Genomic DNA, 18,301 nt, shown 5'->3' with positions numbered 1-18,301 from the left:
GGCTTGTGCCCCCAGGGCCTGGAAGAGGTCGTCGTGGGCACTGGGTTGATGAATTAATTCGCTCCGGGGATCCGCTCGCCAGCGCCTGGATCTAGGATTCGAACCTGCGGTCTCCCCGGGCGGTCTCTAGTTATACGTGAGCTAAAGCGGGAGCGGAGTCCCGGGCGGGCGCACTGGCCGCTCGCAGCCCGGAGTCCGGCCCTCGGCGCGGCGGGGGCGGGGCTGAGGCGGCGCGGGGGGCGGGGCCCAGACTTAAGCCCGCGCCCGCGGGGGCCCCAGGCCCAGAGCGCGGCGGAGGCGGAGCGGATCCGGCGCGGCGGTGCGGGCCGGAGACCCGGCGGGCAGACCTCCGCCTCCCCCAGCCGCAGGGCCCCGACGGCTCTCCCGCTGCCCCAGGACAGGTGCATGGCGCCCGGGGGAACGCGCTGAGCGGGTCGCGGCGCCTCGGACGGCACCATGGCCCTGGAGCGGGCGCTGCAGGCAGCGCGGCAGGGCGACCTGGACGTGCTGAAGTCCCTGCACGCCGCGGGCCTGCTCAAGCCCTCGCTGCGGGACCCGCTGGACGCGCTGCCGGTGCACCACGCCGCCCGCGCCGGCAAGCTGCACTGTCTGCGCTTCCTGGTGGAGGAGGCCGCCCTGCCCGCCACGGCCCGCGCGCGCAACGGCGCCACGCCGGCCCACGACGCCGCCGCCACTGGCCACCTCGCCTGCCTGCAGTGGCTGCTCTCGAAGGGCGGCTGTGGAGTGCAGGTGGGTCTGCGCCCCTCGCTGGGCTCCCTGAGGCTTCCTCCCCAGGGGAGAGCTCTAGCCGAGAGCCCCCCGTGGATCAAGGGTGGGTGAGAGTGGGAGCCTCCCTACTGAGCTTGCTTTCGAGCTCCTTCCAGAGGGCTTGGGATGGGGTGGGCTCCCCAGGTCGACGGTGACGGGGGAAGATGTCCTGGCCAAGCTTTGGCCACTGCCGAGAAGAGCACTGGGTAACGGGGAGCCAGAGGGAATGGGGCTTGCCTGCGCCGGTATTTAAGCTGGGATGGGGGGGCACAGATCCAGGGGAGTCCTGGAGAGTGGGTGGGGCACAGAATCAGAAGCCCGGGTCTTCTGCGATCAGGTCTGGAACAGGGGTGGGCAAAGTCCTACAGTCCACTCCAGGCCCAGACCCAGGCGTCCCCAGGGCCAGGACATGGGGCAGGGGTGATGGGCGTGGTAAATGGGGCCTCCCTGGAACCTTACCTGACCCTGGGACATCCACACCTTCCTGCCTTCCAGCTGTGAGTTGCTTCTCCAGCCCAGCCTGAGTCTTCCTGCCCTGGGACCCCACCTGGTCTCACTCGGTGTCCCCCAGGCTGATCTAAACCTGGTCCCTCCTGAGCTAGAGGCGGGGGCAGCTCAGGCCCTGATGAGTAGCTCTCCCGCTCGCTCCCTCGGGCAACAGAGCATCCAACAGGCACTAGGCCTGGAACTCAGGAGTGCCCCGATCTCCCAGAGCTGCCAGTCTGTGGGGGCAATGGACAGCCGCCGCGGGTACCGTCAGGTCGTGCCGGGCCTTGTGGTGGGGGGTGTCGGGGAGCTAGCTGCTTGGGCAAGGTGGCAAGGCAAGAGTGACCTCTGAGGGGAGTCCTGGATGATGAGAAGGACGTGGCCAGGTGTGCTGATCAGAGAGTTCTAAGCACAGGGAACAAGAAGTGCAGAGCCCGGAGGCGTACACATTCTTGTCCTGTGGCAGGATCAGCAAGGACGAAGGCAGGTGTGGTGTGGGGGGAGGGCAGAGAAGCCACCGTAGGCTGGTGTTAGGAATTTGGATGATATCCTAGTTGCGGGGAAGAGCCACCGGAGGAAGGAACCAGAACTGGTTATCCACTTGGGAAAGACCACTGGGCTAACTGGATGAAGGAAAGGAAACAGAGGTGACGCCGAGGTGGCTGGTTGTACCTTAAGGATGACCAGACCCTATCCCTCCACTTCGCCCTCAGGATGGCAAGGTCCCCCTTCCGACGCTTCCTGGGAGATGGCCAGACCCCTTATCTCCTGGCCCGCTCTGTTATCAAGACTTCCTGGCACATGGTCCCTGCCCACTCCTTCGGGAGATGGCATGCCTCCTGTCCCAATGTCCAGCCTTGGCCGGAAGCCTCCCCAGCCCCTGCAGAGGAGGTGGGGGAACAAGTGGCCTTGTGTCCAGCTTATCAAGTCTCCCTCCCAGCAAGTTTGGGTGCTGGGGACGGAAGTGTGTGTGTGGGAGGATGACCTCGATCCCCAGCCCCGCTCAGCCCAGAGATAAGCAGCTTTATGGTGTGGACCACAGCACGTGAGGGCCTGCGTAGCTGTTGGAGCCTTGGGGACAGGCCAGAGCCCATAGGCCCAAGTCCTCTCCTTATTGGTCCCTCCCCCTCCCCAGAGATCTGGGCTCAGGGGGACAGACTGGGCATCCCAGCATACAAAGGGGTCCCAGTGTGGTCCTCAGGTTGCCTGTGTGCCGCTCACCTGCCTCACCTTCTGGCTGCCCCCTTCCTAGCCCCACAGCCACCCCCGAAGCCTGACAGATGACTTACTAGTCATGGCCCCAGACCCCTGTCCCCTCTTTCCTCTCACCTGTTTTTCAAGAGCCTCTGAGATTCACTTCCTGCAGCCGCCCTGGCCACACCTGTCCCCACAGTGCCTCTCTCTGTGGGGAGAGGGGCTTCCTTCCCTGATCCTAGGAAACCATGCCCCCCCTCACGGCTGCCCCATCCACGGGCCCCTGCCCACCTCTCTGCCCACCTCTCCATTATCCCACCTGCTTGGCGCTGGGAGTTCGTGCTGTTTCCGTACTGTTGCCTGCGCACCTACACCCGCCAACCTTTGAGTCCCGACTTGTGGGCTCTCTGGGATCCCCCTCCTTGCCCAGGTAACATAAGCGGCACCTGCCAGCCCCTCCTGCAACAGACACACACACACACCTGGAAGGTCATGGATGACATATTTGGTACTTCTGGGTCCAGACCATCGGCCAGCCCTCTCTGGGGTGCCAGGGAGAAGGGTCTAGCCCAAACCCCTCCCAGGGGCCGCCTCTAGCCCACACCTGACTGTCCAGACACTGTGACCAGTACCCAGAAGCTTCCTCCTCCACAGAGCGAGAACACAGCCCGTTTCCTGGGCCCGGAGCAGAGAGTCTGCCGCGTGCCCAGGCAGGGGCTGTTCCCCCCACGATGCTGGGTTATTGCAGGTCCACCAACCTGGAGACCTCTTTCCATGTGACACTTGGGGAGGGGAGAGGGAGAGGAAGGAGCCAAGGGTTAGATGCTGGGGGTGCACCCCCAAATCCTGAAGCTAGCCTGGGATGGCCAGAACAGCCTAGCCCAGTCACCCGCTCTCTCCTTCGGGCGTTCCCTGAGCATCTGGGCGACCGCTGCTCCTGCGGGGAGCCCAGGAGTGCCGTGTCCTAAAAGCCTCCTATATGCGAGCTGTTCACAGTCATGGCCAGCAGGCCTCAGGAAGCCCGGCACAGGCGGCAAAGGTGTGGGTCAAAGGGGGCCAGTTAGGGGCCCAAGGACAGAAGGGCCTCCGTGGCTGGGGGAAGGCAAGAAGGACTAACGGGCGCTTCCCCCACAGGACAAAGACAATTCCGGTGCCACAGTCCTGCACCTGGCTGCCCGCTTCGGCCACCCTGAGTTGGTGGACTGGCTGCTGCATCATGGCGGTGGGGATCCCACCGTGGCCACGGAAACAGGCGCCCTGCCTGTCCACTACGCTGCCGCCAAAGGAGACTTCCCCTCCCTGAGGCTTCTCGTCAGGCACCATCCCGGGTAAGGCCGCCCCTCCTCACCTGTCTTCTGGGTGGTATGGGCCGGGGCCCTGCCCTCCTCCGGCATCCTGGGGGACTTGCTGCTTCTGGGCCGTCCCAGTGGCCGGAGGGCCAGGGCAGAGATGCTTCCCACCCAGGCTGAAGTTGTCCCCTTCCTGGAAGGCTCCCCACAGCCGCTTGCCCCAGAGCTTTGCAAGCAGACGCTCCCACGCAGCGCACGCGGCTGCATCTGGGAGGCTGGCACGCGGGCCCAGATCACCTGCTGCTCTCCGGGAAGCTGACCAGCCTGCAGCAGGTGGCTGTCTCGAGCTCTGGCCTGTGCCCATTCGCAGGACTGTTCGAAAGGGGGTGGGTGACTAAATGGCTGGTGGCTCAGTCGGTGAAGCGTCTGCCTTCGGCTCAGGTCATGATCCTGGAGTCCTGGGTTCGAGCCCCACACTGGGCTCCCTGCTCAGCGGGGAGCCTGCTTCCCCCTCTGCCCCTCCCCCCTCCCCCCGCTCACTCTCGCTCTCAAATAAATAGATAAATAAAAATCTTTAAAATGGGGGTAGGAATGAAGATATGGGAGAATTTTCTAGAGCCCCTAGTCAAGAAGGAGGAGGAGTGAAGGGAGGGGCTGCCTGGGTAGACCCCCACCCCACCTCCTGGCCCCACAGCCCCGACAGCAGCTTGTCATTTCCCGTGGCCCGTCGGCCCACTCCCACTAGCAAGGGAGTGCGGCCCCCAAACCCCCCAGGGCCCTCAGTTCTGAGAAAGCAGCTGAGCAGTGGGCCGGGAGCTGCCCAGGGTGGGGTGCGGAGCACCGAGGGGGGCGGGGAATGGGGCTCGACGCAGAGCAGGGAAGTCCTGGGGGGTTCTGGGGAGAGGGAGGGGCCAGGTCTTGGGCGCACCTGAGAAGAAGCGGGGTCCTGGGGCAGTGTCTGAGGGAGTGGGACAATAGTGGCCCCAGGGACCTGACGAATGGGGGCCCTGAGCAGTGACTTTCATCAGTCCAAGTGGGTGCCCGGGACGTGAAGTGGCGACAGGAGACTGAGCCTCGGGAGGAGAGCGGCCGCAAGACGAGGGCTCAGCCCTCACCTCTCCCTCCATGCTGCGGGAGCCCGCAGGGCGCCGGCTCCCAGGGAGCAGGCAGGAGGCCCGCCTGGCCCCGCGGCCGTTGGGGCAGGATGGCAGCAGCCGGCAGCCTGTGGGGCCCCGGTGCACCGGGGCGGCGTCGGGCAGCCCTGAGAGCCCCCCGGGCCGGCCTGCAGTCCCCTTGCTGAAGGGAGTTCCCCGGGTTGGTTAGTGGGAGCCCGCAGACCTGCGTCCCGGACCACAGGGTCTCCCGGCCACCCTGCCAGAGGCCACTTGTGGTTCTTTGCTCTCGACGAGCTCGGGCTTGGGTCATGTCAAAGGCGGTGATTTAGAGTAGGAGACCCCCCATGAGGCAGGCTCCCGACGTGGCACCAGCAACAGCACCTGGCGGGCTCCGTCCCAGGTTCCCGGCTCCGACTCTCCAGGCTGAGGCCAGGTAGTGGCCCCTGAGACGGGCCTGCAGCCCCTGCGGGACTCCACTGCCCCTGCCCCACCCCCTCATGTCACGCGGAGGACACTGAGGTCCTGAGAGGAAAGGAATGGGCTGTGGTCCCCTTTCTGCACCCATAAGCCCCCATCACACATGACGGGCCTCCAACAAGCCAGGCTAATGGCGATGCCAACTTAGCCCAAATCAGGTAAACTGAGAGAGGACCCCCAGCCCACCTCTGGAAGTGCTGATGAGGACCTGGGCCTGGAGGGGCGAAGCCCCAGGTTGCCCCTGAGCCCCTCCTCACCGAAAAGCCTGGGGCCTAGGATGAGCAAGAGCCCTCCACGGGCTGGGTTCCCAGCCTCAGTGCCCCTTCTCGGCCTCAGGGCCTGCGGAACCCTGACCCCGCCCAGGCCATGCCAGGTGCTGGCCGTGATTGGGCCCTGGTGCCAACCCTGAGGCCAGATGGCCTGGGCTGATGAGCCGTCAGCCCCTCAGAGGGCTCTATGAATCTCACAGACGTGGTCAGAAGACTTGGGCCCGTTCCCGCTGCAGCGAGTGACCTGGCTGATAAGAAGGTGCTTTTCTGAGGTTGCCAGGCTGGGCTCAGGCAGGAGAGGGCAGGTGGGAACTGGGGTGGGGCCTGCTGGGAGCCCGAGGCCAATGTCCCCGTAGCCTCCTGTCTCGGGGATGGAGACCCCTGCTCCCCCGGGCTGCACATGGAGAGGGCAGTGGCTCAGGCGGCCCCAGGCCACAGGGCTCAGTGCGGGGACCCAGGCAGCCTGGCTGTGGAATGCTGTGGCTCCAAGCTTTCACTCTCGTGAGCCTCCCAGAGCTGCTGTGAACTGTGGTGAATTATTCACAAGGGCTCAGCTCCACCAACCGTGGTCGGGGAGGGAGGAAGGGCTCCCGGACCTACGAGTGAGAAACTCGATCCCTCCCCGGGAGGCTGTGGGCGGAGGAAATGTCACGCTGCAGGGGGGCAGGACCACCTGCAGGGGGTGGGCGTCCTCGGGCCAGGCTGCACCTCGGGGTTTGAGAAAAGGCTTGACTGCAGGAACACCCTGCACCCACCTTTCCCTCCGCCGGTCTATCCCATTCCACCGGGCAAGTCCTTCCAGAGGTGGGAGAGTCGCCACGGGGACCTCCGACGCTCTTGCCCCGTGATGAGCCTCCCTGCAGAAGGGGATCCCGAAGCGGACGGCGTGGAGGCTGGTGGGAACCAGGCTGAGGCTGTTTCAGGCCCTGGGTCTCGGGAGATGGAGTCGGGGGCCCGGCCCTCCTGGCCAGTCGCACTAGTGGTTGGCGGAGGGGAGCCGGGTATCCAGGCCTCCAGTCAGGGCCGACAGAGAAGGGGCCATAGGCGCAGGGAGCCTCGAAGTCCGGCTTGCTTGGCCACTACCATGTGCTCCCCTGGGCTCTGTGCTGCTGGAGGGGAGCCCCGGGCTCAGCACAGACCCCCGGGCTGGGAGAATGGCTGAGGAGCTCCAGGCTCCTCCTTTCTCTGGGGCCGCTGTGCTCTGCCTCTCAAAGCGAGCTGGAGAATCAGTCTGCCCCAAGCTTTGTACCAGCCCTACCTCCCTGCAAGGTCTCCTCTGCCTGAGGCCAGCCCCGCCCAGGGACAGAGATTGGAAAACACCCTGGCCAGAGGTCAGGGTGAACTCGGATGAGCCCCAACCTGCTGAGGGCTTACTGAGTGCCTAGCACCACCTGGCCATCTGCACCTTATAACCACCCCAGGCGGCAGCTCTGTACGCAGCCCAGGTTGCAGACTGATTCATTCAGCTGGTGTTTATGGAGCATCCGCTCTGTGCCAGGCAATATTCTAAGGGCCGTGCATACAGCAGTGAGCCAGACAGATATCCCTATGGCGCGGTGCTGACCAAGGGAGAAACAGCGTCTCAGAGAGGTTCACTGAGCAGCTGAGGTCCCCCCGTCCCCTGTGTGGCCTTGATCAAACCGTACCTCCTCTCCAGGCCTGTCTCCCACTCCTGCTCCAGTCCCTAATCTCTCAGACCTCCCCTGGCCCTGGCCTTCATCCCATCCAGCTCTGCCCACCTTTGAGGATGCAGGTCAGACCGCCAGACTGCGCACAGGCTGCCCGCTCACCCACAGGAGAGGCTGTTTCCTTCTAAGGACCCAGGGGCCCTCCCGCCTCTGCCCTGCCCCCACGCCTCACCTTCACGGCTCTCCCACCGTGAGGCTCCCCCATCTCCCCCCCCCCCCCCCGCCCCGTTCTGCCTCCAGAGTCACCGTGCAGCTCCTCCCAAGGGCTGGAGCCCTCCAACTCCCCACAGGCTCTTCCTGCTGCCTGGAACTCCCCCGAGAGCCTTCAGGGGCTCTCTCCTTCCCTCCAGGCTTTGGTGCCCCCCCCTTCTCAGCAAGTTCTGCCCAGAGCCTCCTTCAGATTCCCCCTCGCCCGGCAGCGCACCCGCCCTCCAGCTCTTACTTGCCTTATCCTCCCTCGGGTCCTTATCGCCACCTGCCTTTCTGCTCCATGCGCCCTGGGGCATGTCTCCCCAACTAGTGAGGGCGGCCCAGTGTCCGACACGCCATGAGTGTTGGTTGAGTGAATGAGGAGTCTGGGAGCCCTGGGACTTGCCTAGCCCTGCGTGCAGCTCACTGCAGGTGACCTCAGATGGAGCTCCCTGCTGGGTCTCCCGGGCCCATCCGGCAAATGGACCAGCCGAGGCCAAGAGCGAGCAGACGGCACAGAGTTCCTAGCCTCACTGCCCATGTCCCTCGTCCCCATAGCTTCTCACTCAACAACTAGCAACTGGGCGGGCATCCGGTGCTTGGGAGGTAGTGAGCCCCCCAGCTTCTTGGAGCCGGCTCTCAGGGAGGCTCCCAGGGCAATCGGGGACAGATGGAGAGCAAGTGCGGTGTTCAGAGATGTTCTTGCTTCTGTGCCTGTGGGTTGGTTTGCCAGCTGGTGCCCCAGTGGAACCGAGCTCTGGGATGGCAGGGGTCTGCTCCTTTCACGGCTCTGCCCTATCCTGGCTTGTGGCAGCCTTGTGACATGTGTCCCTGGAATGAACCAGACAACACCAGTGACAAGGGCCATAATGCAAAACGGGCTACCTTGGTAGAAACCAGTGAAGTTTTCTTTAAATCGATGGAGTCAAGGAAGGCCTCCTAGGGCAGGTGTGAGCTCATCTGAGACCTGGGTAAAGAGCGGGGCCAGTCCTGCAAAAATCTGGCCTGGCAGCATGGCAGGTAGAAGGACCCCCAGAGGCAGAGGCTGAGGTGGGATCAAGCTTGGGTTCACTGAGGACCAGAAGGAAGGCCCGGAAGTCTGGGAGAGTTGCAGGGAAGGGTAAGCTTCCGGAAATATTCCAGGCTTGCAGGTGGGTTGCGTATAAAGGTGACTATTCTAGAACCTTCAAGTAAGGACTGCATTTCTTCCCCGAGCCAGGCCTAATTTGGGATCTTTTCAAATAAGCCAGGAGGCACAGTGAGAGGACAAGAGAGGTAGAGTCCCCGCAGGACCCACGACTTTTCCAGGGTAGCCTCACCCTACGACGACGAGAACTGATCCTTGTGACCTTCCTTGGGACCGAAATTATTGCCGAAGGGGAGGGCCGCTGGAAATGCTGTTCTTTGATCTGAGTCTGGTTCCGTGGGCTGGTGACTCCTAGCTCCTGGCGGCAAAGGGCGGAGATCTCCAGCAAGCCTTCCGGGTTTGTTTCGAATCACCGCGCGGCGACCTGCTTGCTCTTTGCAGCTCATTCATGTCACCAACTTCCCAGAGGGGAAGAAAAATGTGATTTATGTGATTGTTGCTAGAGAGCTGAGACCGCTAACGACATCAAGAGTTGAGGGTCTCCAAAGATACCTAGGGTTTGGGCTCAGGCTACCCTCAGGGGAAGGGATCGTGGTGTCCTTTACCAGAACGGAGTTGGCGGCCGGGGAGGGTTTGAGGGAGAAAAACGTAAAGCTGCAGAGGCCTTGGCAGTGCACGCACAGACAGTGGGTGGGCGTGGGGACAAGATGTAGACTCCAGGTCTAAGCCGGAGAGAGGAAGAGTGTCAGGTGCAAGTGACCTTTGGCCCTGGAAATTAGATGACCTCACCAGCAGGGAGAGTATGTTCAGAAAGAAGATTCTGGGGCATCTCCACCTTTGGAGGGCAGGTGGAGGCCAGGGCCCAGCAAAGAAGGCTTAGGAGACTTGACCAAGAAGAGCAGGCAGAGACACCTGTTCGGGAGTGGCCAAGTCAGGTGGGAATGGGAAACCCCTGGCGCTGGTCATGGGAAGTGACTGCTGAAGCCCCAGCGGGTGGGGGAGGTCGGGATGTGGCCGCGGCACCAGGAAGCAAGGAGCCGCCTTCCCTCCGGGGAAATGTGCGACCTTCCAGAACTTCCTCCTCTGTTCTCTTATAAGAGCCAAGGAGAGGCTGGACAATTATGATGCCCGATTGCCATCTATGGACACTGAGGCTCCGGAGCTTAAGAACTCACCAGGGCCCTGCCCAGTGGGCGAAGAGCCAGGGTGGTGGGTGGTGGCCAGGGCCAAGGGCAGGGACTGGGACTGGAATGGTCACCCTCAGCGTCACTTGGGCTACAACTCGATGGGCTAGTGGGATGCTGAGGCCAGAGGGACCCCCGGACCCTGCCTCTCTCCTCTGGGTGACGCTCCACAGCAGAAGCAATGCCTCACCTGACCTGTGGTTGGCTGGGTCTGGACACCCCGGGCCCGCAGGGCCCCCACCGAGACACAGGGAGGAGGATCCCAAAATACAACAGCGGCTCCAGGCTCGTGCCAGGTGCTGAGGGCTCGCTAAGCGCGTCTCGTGGATGCTTACTGCTCCTGCTCCGTGGCTGACTTTGACAGAGACAAGAGGCAGGACTGTGAGGCAGCTGGGCGGGGCTCACGCCCCAGGTCCTTCTCTGCCTCTCTCTCCTGCAGCAAGCTGAGACTTCTGTGCACCGGACCTACCCCGTCAGGTCCCTGAGCAGACTAGATGAGACGGCACGTCCGTCTGCTCATCACAGGGCCTGGGACAGATTGATCGTCCCACGAGCGGCACCTGCTGTCGCTGTCATCGGTCACTGTGACTCCTACTATAAATTTATCTCTCTCCCCACCTAAATTAATTGATTTTGTTCCATGTGCTCATCCATAGTTTTATAATCCCCCCCCCCAGTGAGCACTGGGGGGCCCCTGCCCTTCTTGCCTTCAGGCCAAAGTAGAAGAGGGTAACAAGGCCAGGACCCGCTTGCTCCCTCTTGCGCGTCTGCGTATCTGTCGGCCCCATGGTGCCGGGGCCTCCTGGGCTGGGGGCTGTGGCTCCAAGGATGCAGAGATGGAAATGCTAGTAGGAGTGGTGTTGAGGGGGAGCATCTGGGGAGCGGAGCGCTTCCTCTGTCCCAGAGACTCCAGCTGAGGGGGCAGCCACTGGCCCGGCAGGAGGTTGTGGCCATGCCTGCCCCCTCCTGCTCAAGTCCTGCTCTGCGCCAGCTTCTCGGACCTTCTCAGACCTTCCCAGACTGACCGGACCCCTCTGGATCACGGACACCTACCAAGCGGGGGGTGCTAGGAGGGGCCGAGCTCCTGGCAGATCTGGTACCCCACGTTCTATACCTTGCCTCAGGCTTCCCCAGAGAGATCGCAGTGGGTACGGGGTGGTGGACCCCTCAGCCTCGGATCCCCAGACCCCAGCCCTCCCTGTGTCTTGGTTACGGGGTGAATAATTCAGGCCGCTGAGTGTTGGTCATGAAACATTAAGCAGGCTCTTACTGTCACATCAGTATGTGAATGTGTGTGTGTAGGGGGGGATGGTGGCTCTGGGGCGTGGAGGCTGGTGGCTGCAAGCCAGAGTGTTCCTGGGAAGAGGCGTGTGGGCGAGTCTCTGTTGCCAGGTGCCGTGTCAGCTCGTGAGCACCACGGCCCCGACTCAGGTGGGGAAACGGAGGGCAGCCAGGCACGGTCCCTGTTCCACCCCACATGCGCGAATTGTCACACCGGACATCAGGCCCAGAAAAATGGCAGCTCTGTGTCTGGGGTGGTGGTGCCCGTGTCAGGAGTAAGGAGAGAGCAGGGAGGTGCCCAGTGAGGGCTGCAGGTGGCCTGAGGGGCGGGGTCAGGGAAGAGGCAGGAACAAGTGTCTTGGGGCAGGGAGGAGGGACTGAGGAGTGTGTGAGGGGACGGGACCAAGCCATGTCAGGAGTGGCAAGACGGTGGGCGAGTGGGCAGCTAGCGGACGACTGGGCGGCCCGGTGCGCTTGTTAATGGACAGCTGGGCTGGCACTTGGATGCGGGAGGGAGGACATGCATGGACATTAGTAGAGAGTGTGAGACTGATGTCACCAGTGGGTAGATCGGGGGGGGCAGACGGATGGGACGACATTTAGTCAAGCGAAGAGGTGCGTTTCCGGGGGCACGGAGGGCTGGTCCTGCTTGCTGGGACTCAGGCCCAGCCCCAGCTCCCTGCCCGCGGAGGCGGCTGCTCTCGCGTCTGGGCCTAGATTGTGGCTCCACCTAGTGTCCAACTATGGTAACTGCGCCCTGGGCTGTCCACCCTGTTAGGAAGTCAGAAAACGGGGGGGGGGGGGGGGGGGGGCTCCTTCAGTGGCGGGGGCAACTTCCCTGCTTCCCAGCAGCACTCCACCTCATGGGTTTGATTCCCAGCTCCCCAGGTGGGACTCCTCCTCAGCAGCTGAGGAACAGGGATGAGGGACAGAGACAGCTGCAAGCTGGACCTTAGGAAAGCTCCAGGAGTGAAGACAGGGAATGGCCTTTCCTGTGTGCCTATTACATGCACCGGGCCCTGCATCACAAACATACACTCAAGTGTCATTTACCAGTTGTGTTACCTTTAGGAGGTCACAGCCCCTGAGCCTCGATTGCCCATCTACAAAAATGGGAAAGCCAATAAGACCTAAGTTAGGGCATCCAGTGAGAACCTGTCCATCAATATCACGCACACCAGGAGTGCTCCGTGAGTGGTGGCCGCCTGTAGAACTGTCAGATTGACAAGATATCCAATTGAACTTTAATTTGGATAATCCGCAAATAATATTTTAGTATAAGTATATTCCATGCCTTGTTTGGGATATACTTATACTAGAAAATGATTTCTTGTTTCCCTGAGTTTCAGAATTAACTGGGCATCTTGTATTCTATCTGGCAACCCTACTACTCTGGCCCCTGGGAATTCAGTCGCCTGGTGAGGCAGAAGCCAAAAGTGCTTAATTTCAGTCAAGTGTGACAGGCAGTCCTTGGAGTGAGCCCAGGGCCATATGGGGCACGGAGGTAGGAAAGGCCTGCTCTGCCTGGGGAAATCAGGGCACACCTCATGGAGGAGGGGATCTGGACTGAGTCTTAGGGAGGAGGAAGAAAGGGCATTCCAGATAGAGGGGGACCCAATCAAAGGCATAGAGGTGAGACAGAAAGTTTGGGGATTCACAGTGACAATGGGTTAGTGTGGCTGAAAAGGTAAACAGGCCAGATCTCCATATCCTTGTAGACCTGGGTGAAAAGGGGGAGCTATTTACTGAGGACAGGGACTAGCTGGGGGGGGGGGGGGGTGACCGCGTCAACGGGGACCCCCTGGAGGAGACTGGCATAGGACCAGGTGTCCAGAGGCAGTCAGGGACAGTAGGACCCGGTGACTAGATTTCTCCAACCCACTCTCCCAGCCCTCCAGAGCTCCCCCAAAGAGCGCCAGGGGCATAAGAAGGCTTTGGAGGGAGGTGGGCGCTGAGAGCCCACGGTGGGTGCTGTGTCCGCAGGGGAGTGACTGCCCAAACCAAGACTGGTGCCACGCCCCTGTACCTGGCGTGCCAGGAGGGCCACCTGGAGGTGACGCAGTACCTGGTGCAGGAGTGCGGCGCGGACCCGCACGCGAGGGCCCAGGACGGCATGACCCCGCTGCACGCCGCGGCGCAGATGGGCCACAGCCCCGTCATCGTGTGGCTGGTGAGCTCGCGGTCAGGGCAGGGTGGGGCGGGGCCCGGGAAGGGGCGGGGTTTGCCTGCACGGACGGGAGGCGGGGCCTGGCGGGGCCTGGCGCCCAGCCCCCGCCCCTCTTCCCCGCGCCCCCTCCCGCCCAGGTGAGCTGCACCGACGTGAGCCTGTCGGAGCGGGACAAGGACGGCGCCACGGCCATGCACTTCGCGGCGAGCCGCGGCCACGCCAAAGTGCTCAGCTGGCTCCTGCTGCACGGCGGCGAGATCTCCACCGACCTGTGGGGCGGGACCCCGCTGCACGACGCGGCGGAAAACGGGGAGCTGGAGGTGGGGGCGGGGACTGGGACGGGGCGGGCGGGGCGGGGCAAGCGCCCTCTGCTGGCGCCGAGCCCTCAGCACAGCCCTGCCGGGGCGCGAGGGGTGGGGGGTCCCGGCGAGGGGGCGGGGGTCCTCAGTACGTGGCGCCTCGCAGTGCTGCCAGATCCTGGTAGTGAACGGCGCGGAGCTGGACGTCCGCGACCGCGACGGATATACGGCCGCCGAGCTCTCGGACTACAATGGCCACAGCCGTTGCACCCGCTACCTGCGCACCGTGGAGAACCTGGTATGACCCCGAGCCCCTGGTTAGCTCCCCCCCCCCACCCCAGGGGCAGGTGTTCTTACCCCTTTACCACGGAGGAAGCTGAGTTTCGGAGAGTGAAGCTCCTGTCCGAGGTCACACAATGAGGAAGTGCCCTAGACCATCACCCACTGACTATGGAGGAGCGAGGGGGTGAAGGAGAAAGGGGCAGGGGGAGGAGGACCAGCATGTCCTGGTAAGAAGGATGGCGCTGAGAAATCACAAGACACACCTGCCGATGGGAATAGTCAAGTTCGTTCACCTGCCACAGCCCACACTAGTAGCTCATTTAACTGTCCACTGCCTCTGCGGTGGGCGGTGGTGATGCCCCCGGTTCATTCAAGGTCACACACCTCCGTTGTATGTGCCCTCACTGCATGGCTACCTCATAACTGGAAACTTGTGTGACCTTTTTAAATTATTTTATCATGGCTGCACAGCGTGAATTCGCTTCCTGGGACTTGAGCTCAGGTGTGGTTGGCTCCAAGTCCCGGGCCCTGCCTTTTCTGGTGTAATGCCTGCTTTGGGGCAGGAGGGAGGACAGAGCACACGTCTCACAGGAGCCTTCAAAGGACCCGCTCCAGGGGGCAGCCTGGCCGGAGGAGGGGCTGGGAAATGGGAAGGGCTGGGGAGAAGGTGGGCTGGCCTCTTGCCGGCAGCACTGTGTCTGCCCTTTCTGCAAGCACGGGGAGGGGGCACCCTGGTTCCAGGTGCCTCAGAGCACAGCAAGGCCCAGAGGTCAGAGACGGCAGCTGGACCCGAGGAAGAATTTTCCCCCCAAAAGGCCACCCAGAGAGAGTAACGGTCCAGCAGATAATGAGTGCCCTGTCAGCAGGGTATACCAACACGGGTGGTTGCTGTGAAGGGCATTTCTGCACCACAGGTCGTTCTTTCCCACCAAGGGAGCAGTCTGAGGGCGGGATGGGGGCTGCACAAAGCCCCAGCCCCTCCAGCCCCTCTTTTTTTTTTTTTAAGATGTTGTTTATTTATTTGACAAAGATCACAAGTAGGCAGAGAGGCAGGCAGAGAGAGATGGAGAAACAGGCTCCCCGCTGAGCAGAGTCTGATGCGGGACTCGGATCATGACCTGAGCCGAAGGCAGAGGGTTTAACCCACTGAGCCACCCAGGCAACCCCCCTCCAGCCCCTCTTAACAGCAGCTCCAGTCGAGACAAACATGACTGCCTGAATTCTGACTCTGGCAGGCATCCTGCCCAGTGCTCTACGGTCTGATCTGACCGGAAATTAATACTACTAGTTCACATTTACCGGCCACCAGACCCTGGCACTTCACTAGCTTTGAAAATCTTTGTTTATACCCTCACAAGGCAAAAAGTACTGTTATCCCCATTTACAGATAAAGAAACTCTGGGGCGCCTGAGTGGCTCAGTCGGTTAAGCATTTGACTCTTGATTTCGGCTCAGGTCATGATCTCAGGGTCATGAGATCGAGGCCCTCATGGGGCTCTGCACTGGGTGTGGAGCTTCTTGAAACTCTCCCTGTCCTTCTGCCCCCCCCATCCCACACCCCCACAGGCTCTCTCTCTTCAGGCCCAGCAAGGATAAGTGACTTGCCCAAGGTCATGTAGCTAGAAAGTGGGAGAAGTGAAATTTGAAGCCGACATTCCAGGCCGCAGAGCCTGTGGCCCTAACCTCTGCTATCCATGGGGTCAGGGGTGGGTACCCCCAGCGCCCGCTGCTGTCAGTCACAAAGAGGCTTTTCAGCTGCCCACCCCACCCCGTCCAGCCCAGCCCCTGTGCTTTCCCTTGGCTCCTGGCCCCGGCAGCAGGGCCTGCCCCGCCCCTCTGACCTGGGTGGGGGATGGGAGCCCTTGGTCCCCTCACCCAGACAGGGCCGGCCACAGCAGCGGAGGGATGCAAACAGCAGCGGAGGGATGCAAACTGCAGCGGAGGGATGCAAACTGCAGGATGTTGGCCCAGAAAAGGCAAACACTCCCACAGAGCCCCTCATTACAGGGCCGATGAGCATGACTGCGAGCTGTTACCTGGTGCTATAGGCTTGCCTCCCATTCCCGGGGATTCCCGGGGGGCCTGTGACACTTCTCGGGCAGGGAGGGGGCCCCAGGCAGGGAGGAGCAGGCTGGGGCAGGAGGCAGTCAACGGAGCCAGCGAGCGGGCTTGCCGGCAGCGAGGCCAGCATGGGCAACGTAAGCAGGACCCCCACCCCAGCCCGCTCCCATGCAGGGAGGGTCCAGCCTGTGGGCAGGGACACAGACAGTGGTGGGGACAGCAGGCTTCCAGCCTGAGCTTGGGCTGCCCACCAGACTCAGCTGGGGGCCCCCAGGCCCCTCCGCTTTCTCCAAGGGCTCCATCAGGGGATCCGGGCTGGGCTGGTGTTGGGATTTACCCCAGTAGAACAAGGAGAGACGAGGGCTGCTGGCCAGGTAATGGGGAGTTAGTCTTTCCTGCAAACCGTGGGGGCCCGGCATGCCCCCCCTGCCCCCGGCAGCTGTGGCACCTGAGCCCCTTCCCACACCCACAGTGACGCTGGAGCCCAGTTCCTCTAATGAGGAAGGAGAAGGCAGGTGCCATGGTAGTCTTCCCCTTGGGATCCAGACCCAGGGCCCCTCCTCTGACAGTCTCTCAACCCCTCTGAGCAAGGAATGGCTGGGGTGGGCGTTTCCCAGAAACCTGTGGTCTTGCTGCCATGGGGGGGGGGTCCCCCGGGCTTGGCCTGAATCTTCCCCTGGGAAGAACCAAGAGACATTCTTAGGAAGGGGAGGAAGCCCAGAAAGGGAAGCGGCCAGGCCCAGGTCGCACCACAAGGACAAGCCCCTGCAGGACCCTGGCCTGGAGCACACTGGTCTCCAGGTCAGGCTGTCCTCGCCGCCTCCCTTCCCGTTCAGAGTGTGGAGCACCGTGTCCTGTCCCGGGATCCGTCTGCTGAGCTGGAGGCCAAGCAGCCCGACTCCGGCATGTCTTCACCCAATACCACCATGTCCGTCCAGCCGCTGAACCTTGACCTCAGCTCGCCCACTAGCACCCTCTCCAACTACGACTCCTGCTCCTCCAGCCACTCCAGCATCAAGGACCAGCGCCCCCCACGCCGTGAGTGGGCCGGGCTGGGAGGAGGGAGGAGGGAGCAGAGACTGGGACTGGCCTCTGGGCGCTGAGGGCCGGCCTCAGGCCCGCTCTGCCCCCAGCAGACGCTGGAGGCTGCCCAGGTCTCCGGGAGGGGGGCTGCTGGTTGTGGGGAGAGGCAGGGGACAGCTTGCTTGTGTGCGTGTATCACAAACACACCTGTATCTCCGCACGGACTCTCCCCAGACGGAACCCCCGTGCACCCCACAAATGCTTCATTATCCTCACTCACACGCACAGTGTTCCCCAGACTGTACACACACGTGGTCACACTCAAGTGTGCACACTTGTACGTGCGTACGCACAATATACAGATGGGAACACGCAAGCACACATAACAGCCCCCCACAGATGCACGTGCACACCTGTGCTGCGGCCCCGACACACGGCCCCCGTCTCCATACTCCAGACACGCGCACCCATGCAAACACACACACAGACACGCCCCACGTCCACAGACCGATGCAAACCCATTTGTACAACGAGGAAACACCTGCGTGGACTCGCAAACATACACAGTTGCCCAGACTGACGCAACGCGGACCACACCCTGAGCCCGGGGGGGCCATCTGCCCGTGAGAGCTGCCTCAAGCCACCGGGTGGCGGCCTGCAGAGCTGGTGGGGTGCCTGGCAATCTGGGCTGCGGCCACCCCACCCTGCCTGGTCTGACCCCAGGAGCTGCCCCTTCACCCTCCTGGTGGCTGTGCCCCACTGGCATGCTTTGGCATTGAAAGCCCTCTGGGGCCTCCCCTCCAAACTTGAGCGCATGATCTTTCCCCAACACATGCGTCGCCAGGGGAGGGGAAGGGAGGGGAGGGCCAGGCGGGCGGTGCCCTGCCCAGGCCCACAGTGGAGCCCTACCGAGCTGCATTCCTAAGCCCACCTTGCCCCTTGGGGAGTCCCTTCTGGGTGGAAGAGGGTCTCAGTCCTGGGGGACAGCCTCCCTGCAGACTCCCACAGCCGGCCTTCCCTCCCTCCCCAGGGCTTCCCAGCTCAAGAGCTGCAGACATCCAAAAGTACATAGACAAGCTGAGCCCGCAGCTGGGCCGGCCACGGGGCAAGACGGAGAGAACCGCACCACTGCCACCACCGCCCAGCTTCCCTCCGCCGCCCCCGCCCCCGAACACCCAACTGCCCCCGCCCCCACCAGGCTACCCAGCTCCCCAGCCCCCCGCGGGACCACAGGCTGCTGACATCTACCTGCAGACCAAGAGCAAACTCCGCCACGTGGAGACGGAGGCCCTCAAGAAAGAGGTAGTGAACCTTCCCCCACCTGCCTGCCTCCTAGCCGCGCCACTGGGCGGATAGGACGCCCCCCCCCCCAGGCCAGAGGACCAGCTCTTGGGCACAGGGGCGGGGGGGCGGGCCCTGGGCCAGTGTGACTGACTCAAGAGT

The 18,301-nt window shown here is 62.7% G+C and overlaps 1 protein-coding gene across 4 annotated transcripts in view; it reads left to right on the top strand.

Moving 5' to 3' along the window:
- The first annotated feature begins 303 nt into the window (after positions 1-303).
- ESPN (espin) overlaps positions 304-18,301 on the top strand; it is a 30,291-nt gene continuing 12,293 nt past the window's right edge. For 2 of the 4 annotated variants that reach the window (XM_046001041.1, XM_046001051.1), the window contains exons 1-7: positions 304-750; positions 3,583-3,776; positions 13,011-13,197; positions 13,332-13,514; positions 13,660-13,791; positions 16,672-16,873; positions 17,889-18,160. In XM_046001041.1, coding sequence (XP_045856997.1) covers positions 457-750; positions 3,583-3,776; positions 13,011-13,197; positions 13,332-13,514; positions 13,660-13,791; positions 16,672-16,873; positions 17,889-18,160 — 1,464 coding nt within the window. In that variant the 5' untranslated portion in view covers positions 304-456. The remainder of the gene's footprint in view (positions 751-3,582; positions 3,777-13,010; positions 13,198-13,331; positions 13,515-13,659; positions 13,792-16,671; positions 16,874-17,888; positions 18,161-18,301) is intronic. The other 2 variants (XM_046001078.1, XM_046001086.1) reach the window with 2 other exon arrangements.

The sequence above is a fragment of the Meles meles genome, chromosome 1, assembly GCF_922984935.1.
Source record: "Meles meles chromosome 1, mMelMel3.1 paternal haplotype, whole genome shotgun sequence".
NCBI lineage: Eukaryota > Metazoa > Chordata > Mammalia > Carnivora > Mustelidae > Meles > Meles meles.
Note: the sequence above shows the minus strand (reverse complement) of the source record. Positions and strands in the feature narration are given on the sequence as shown.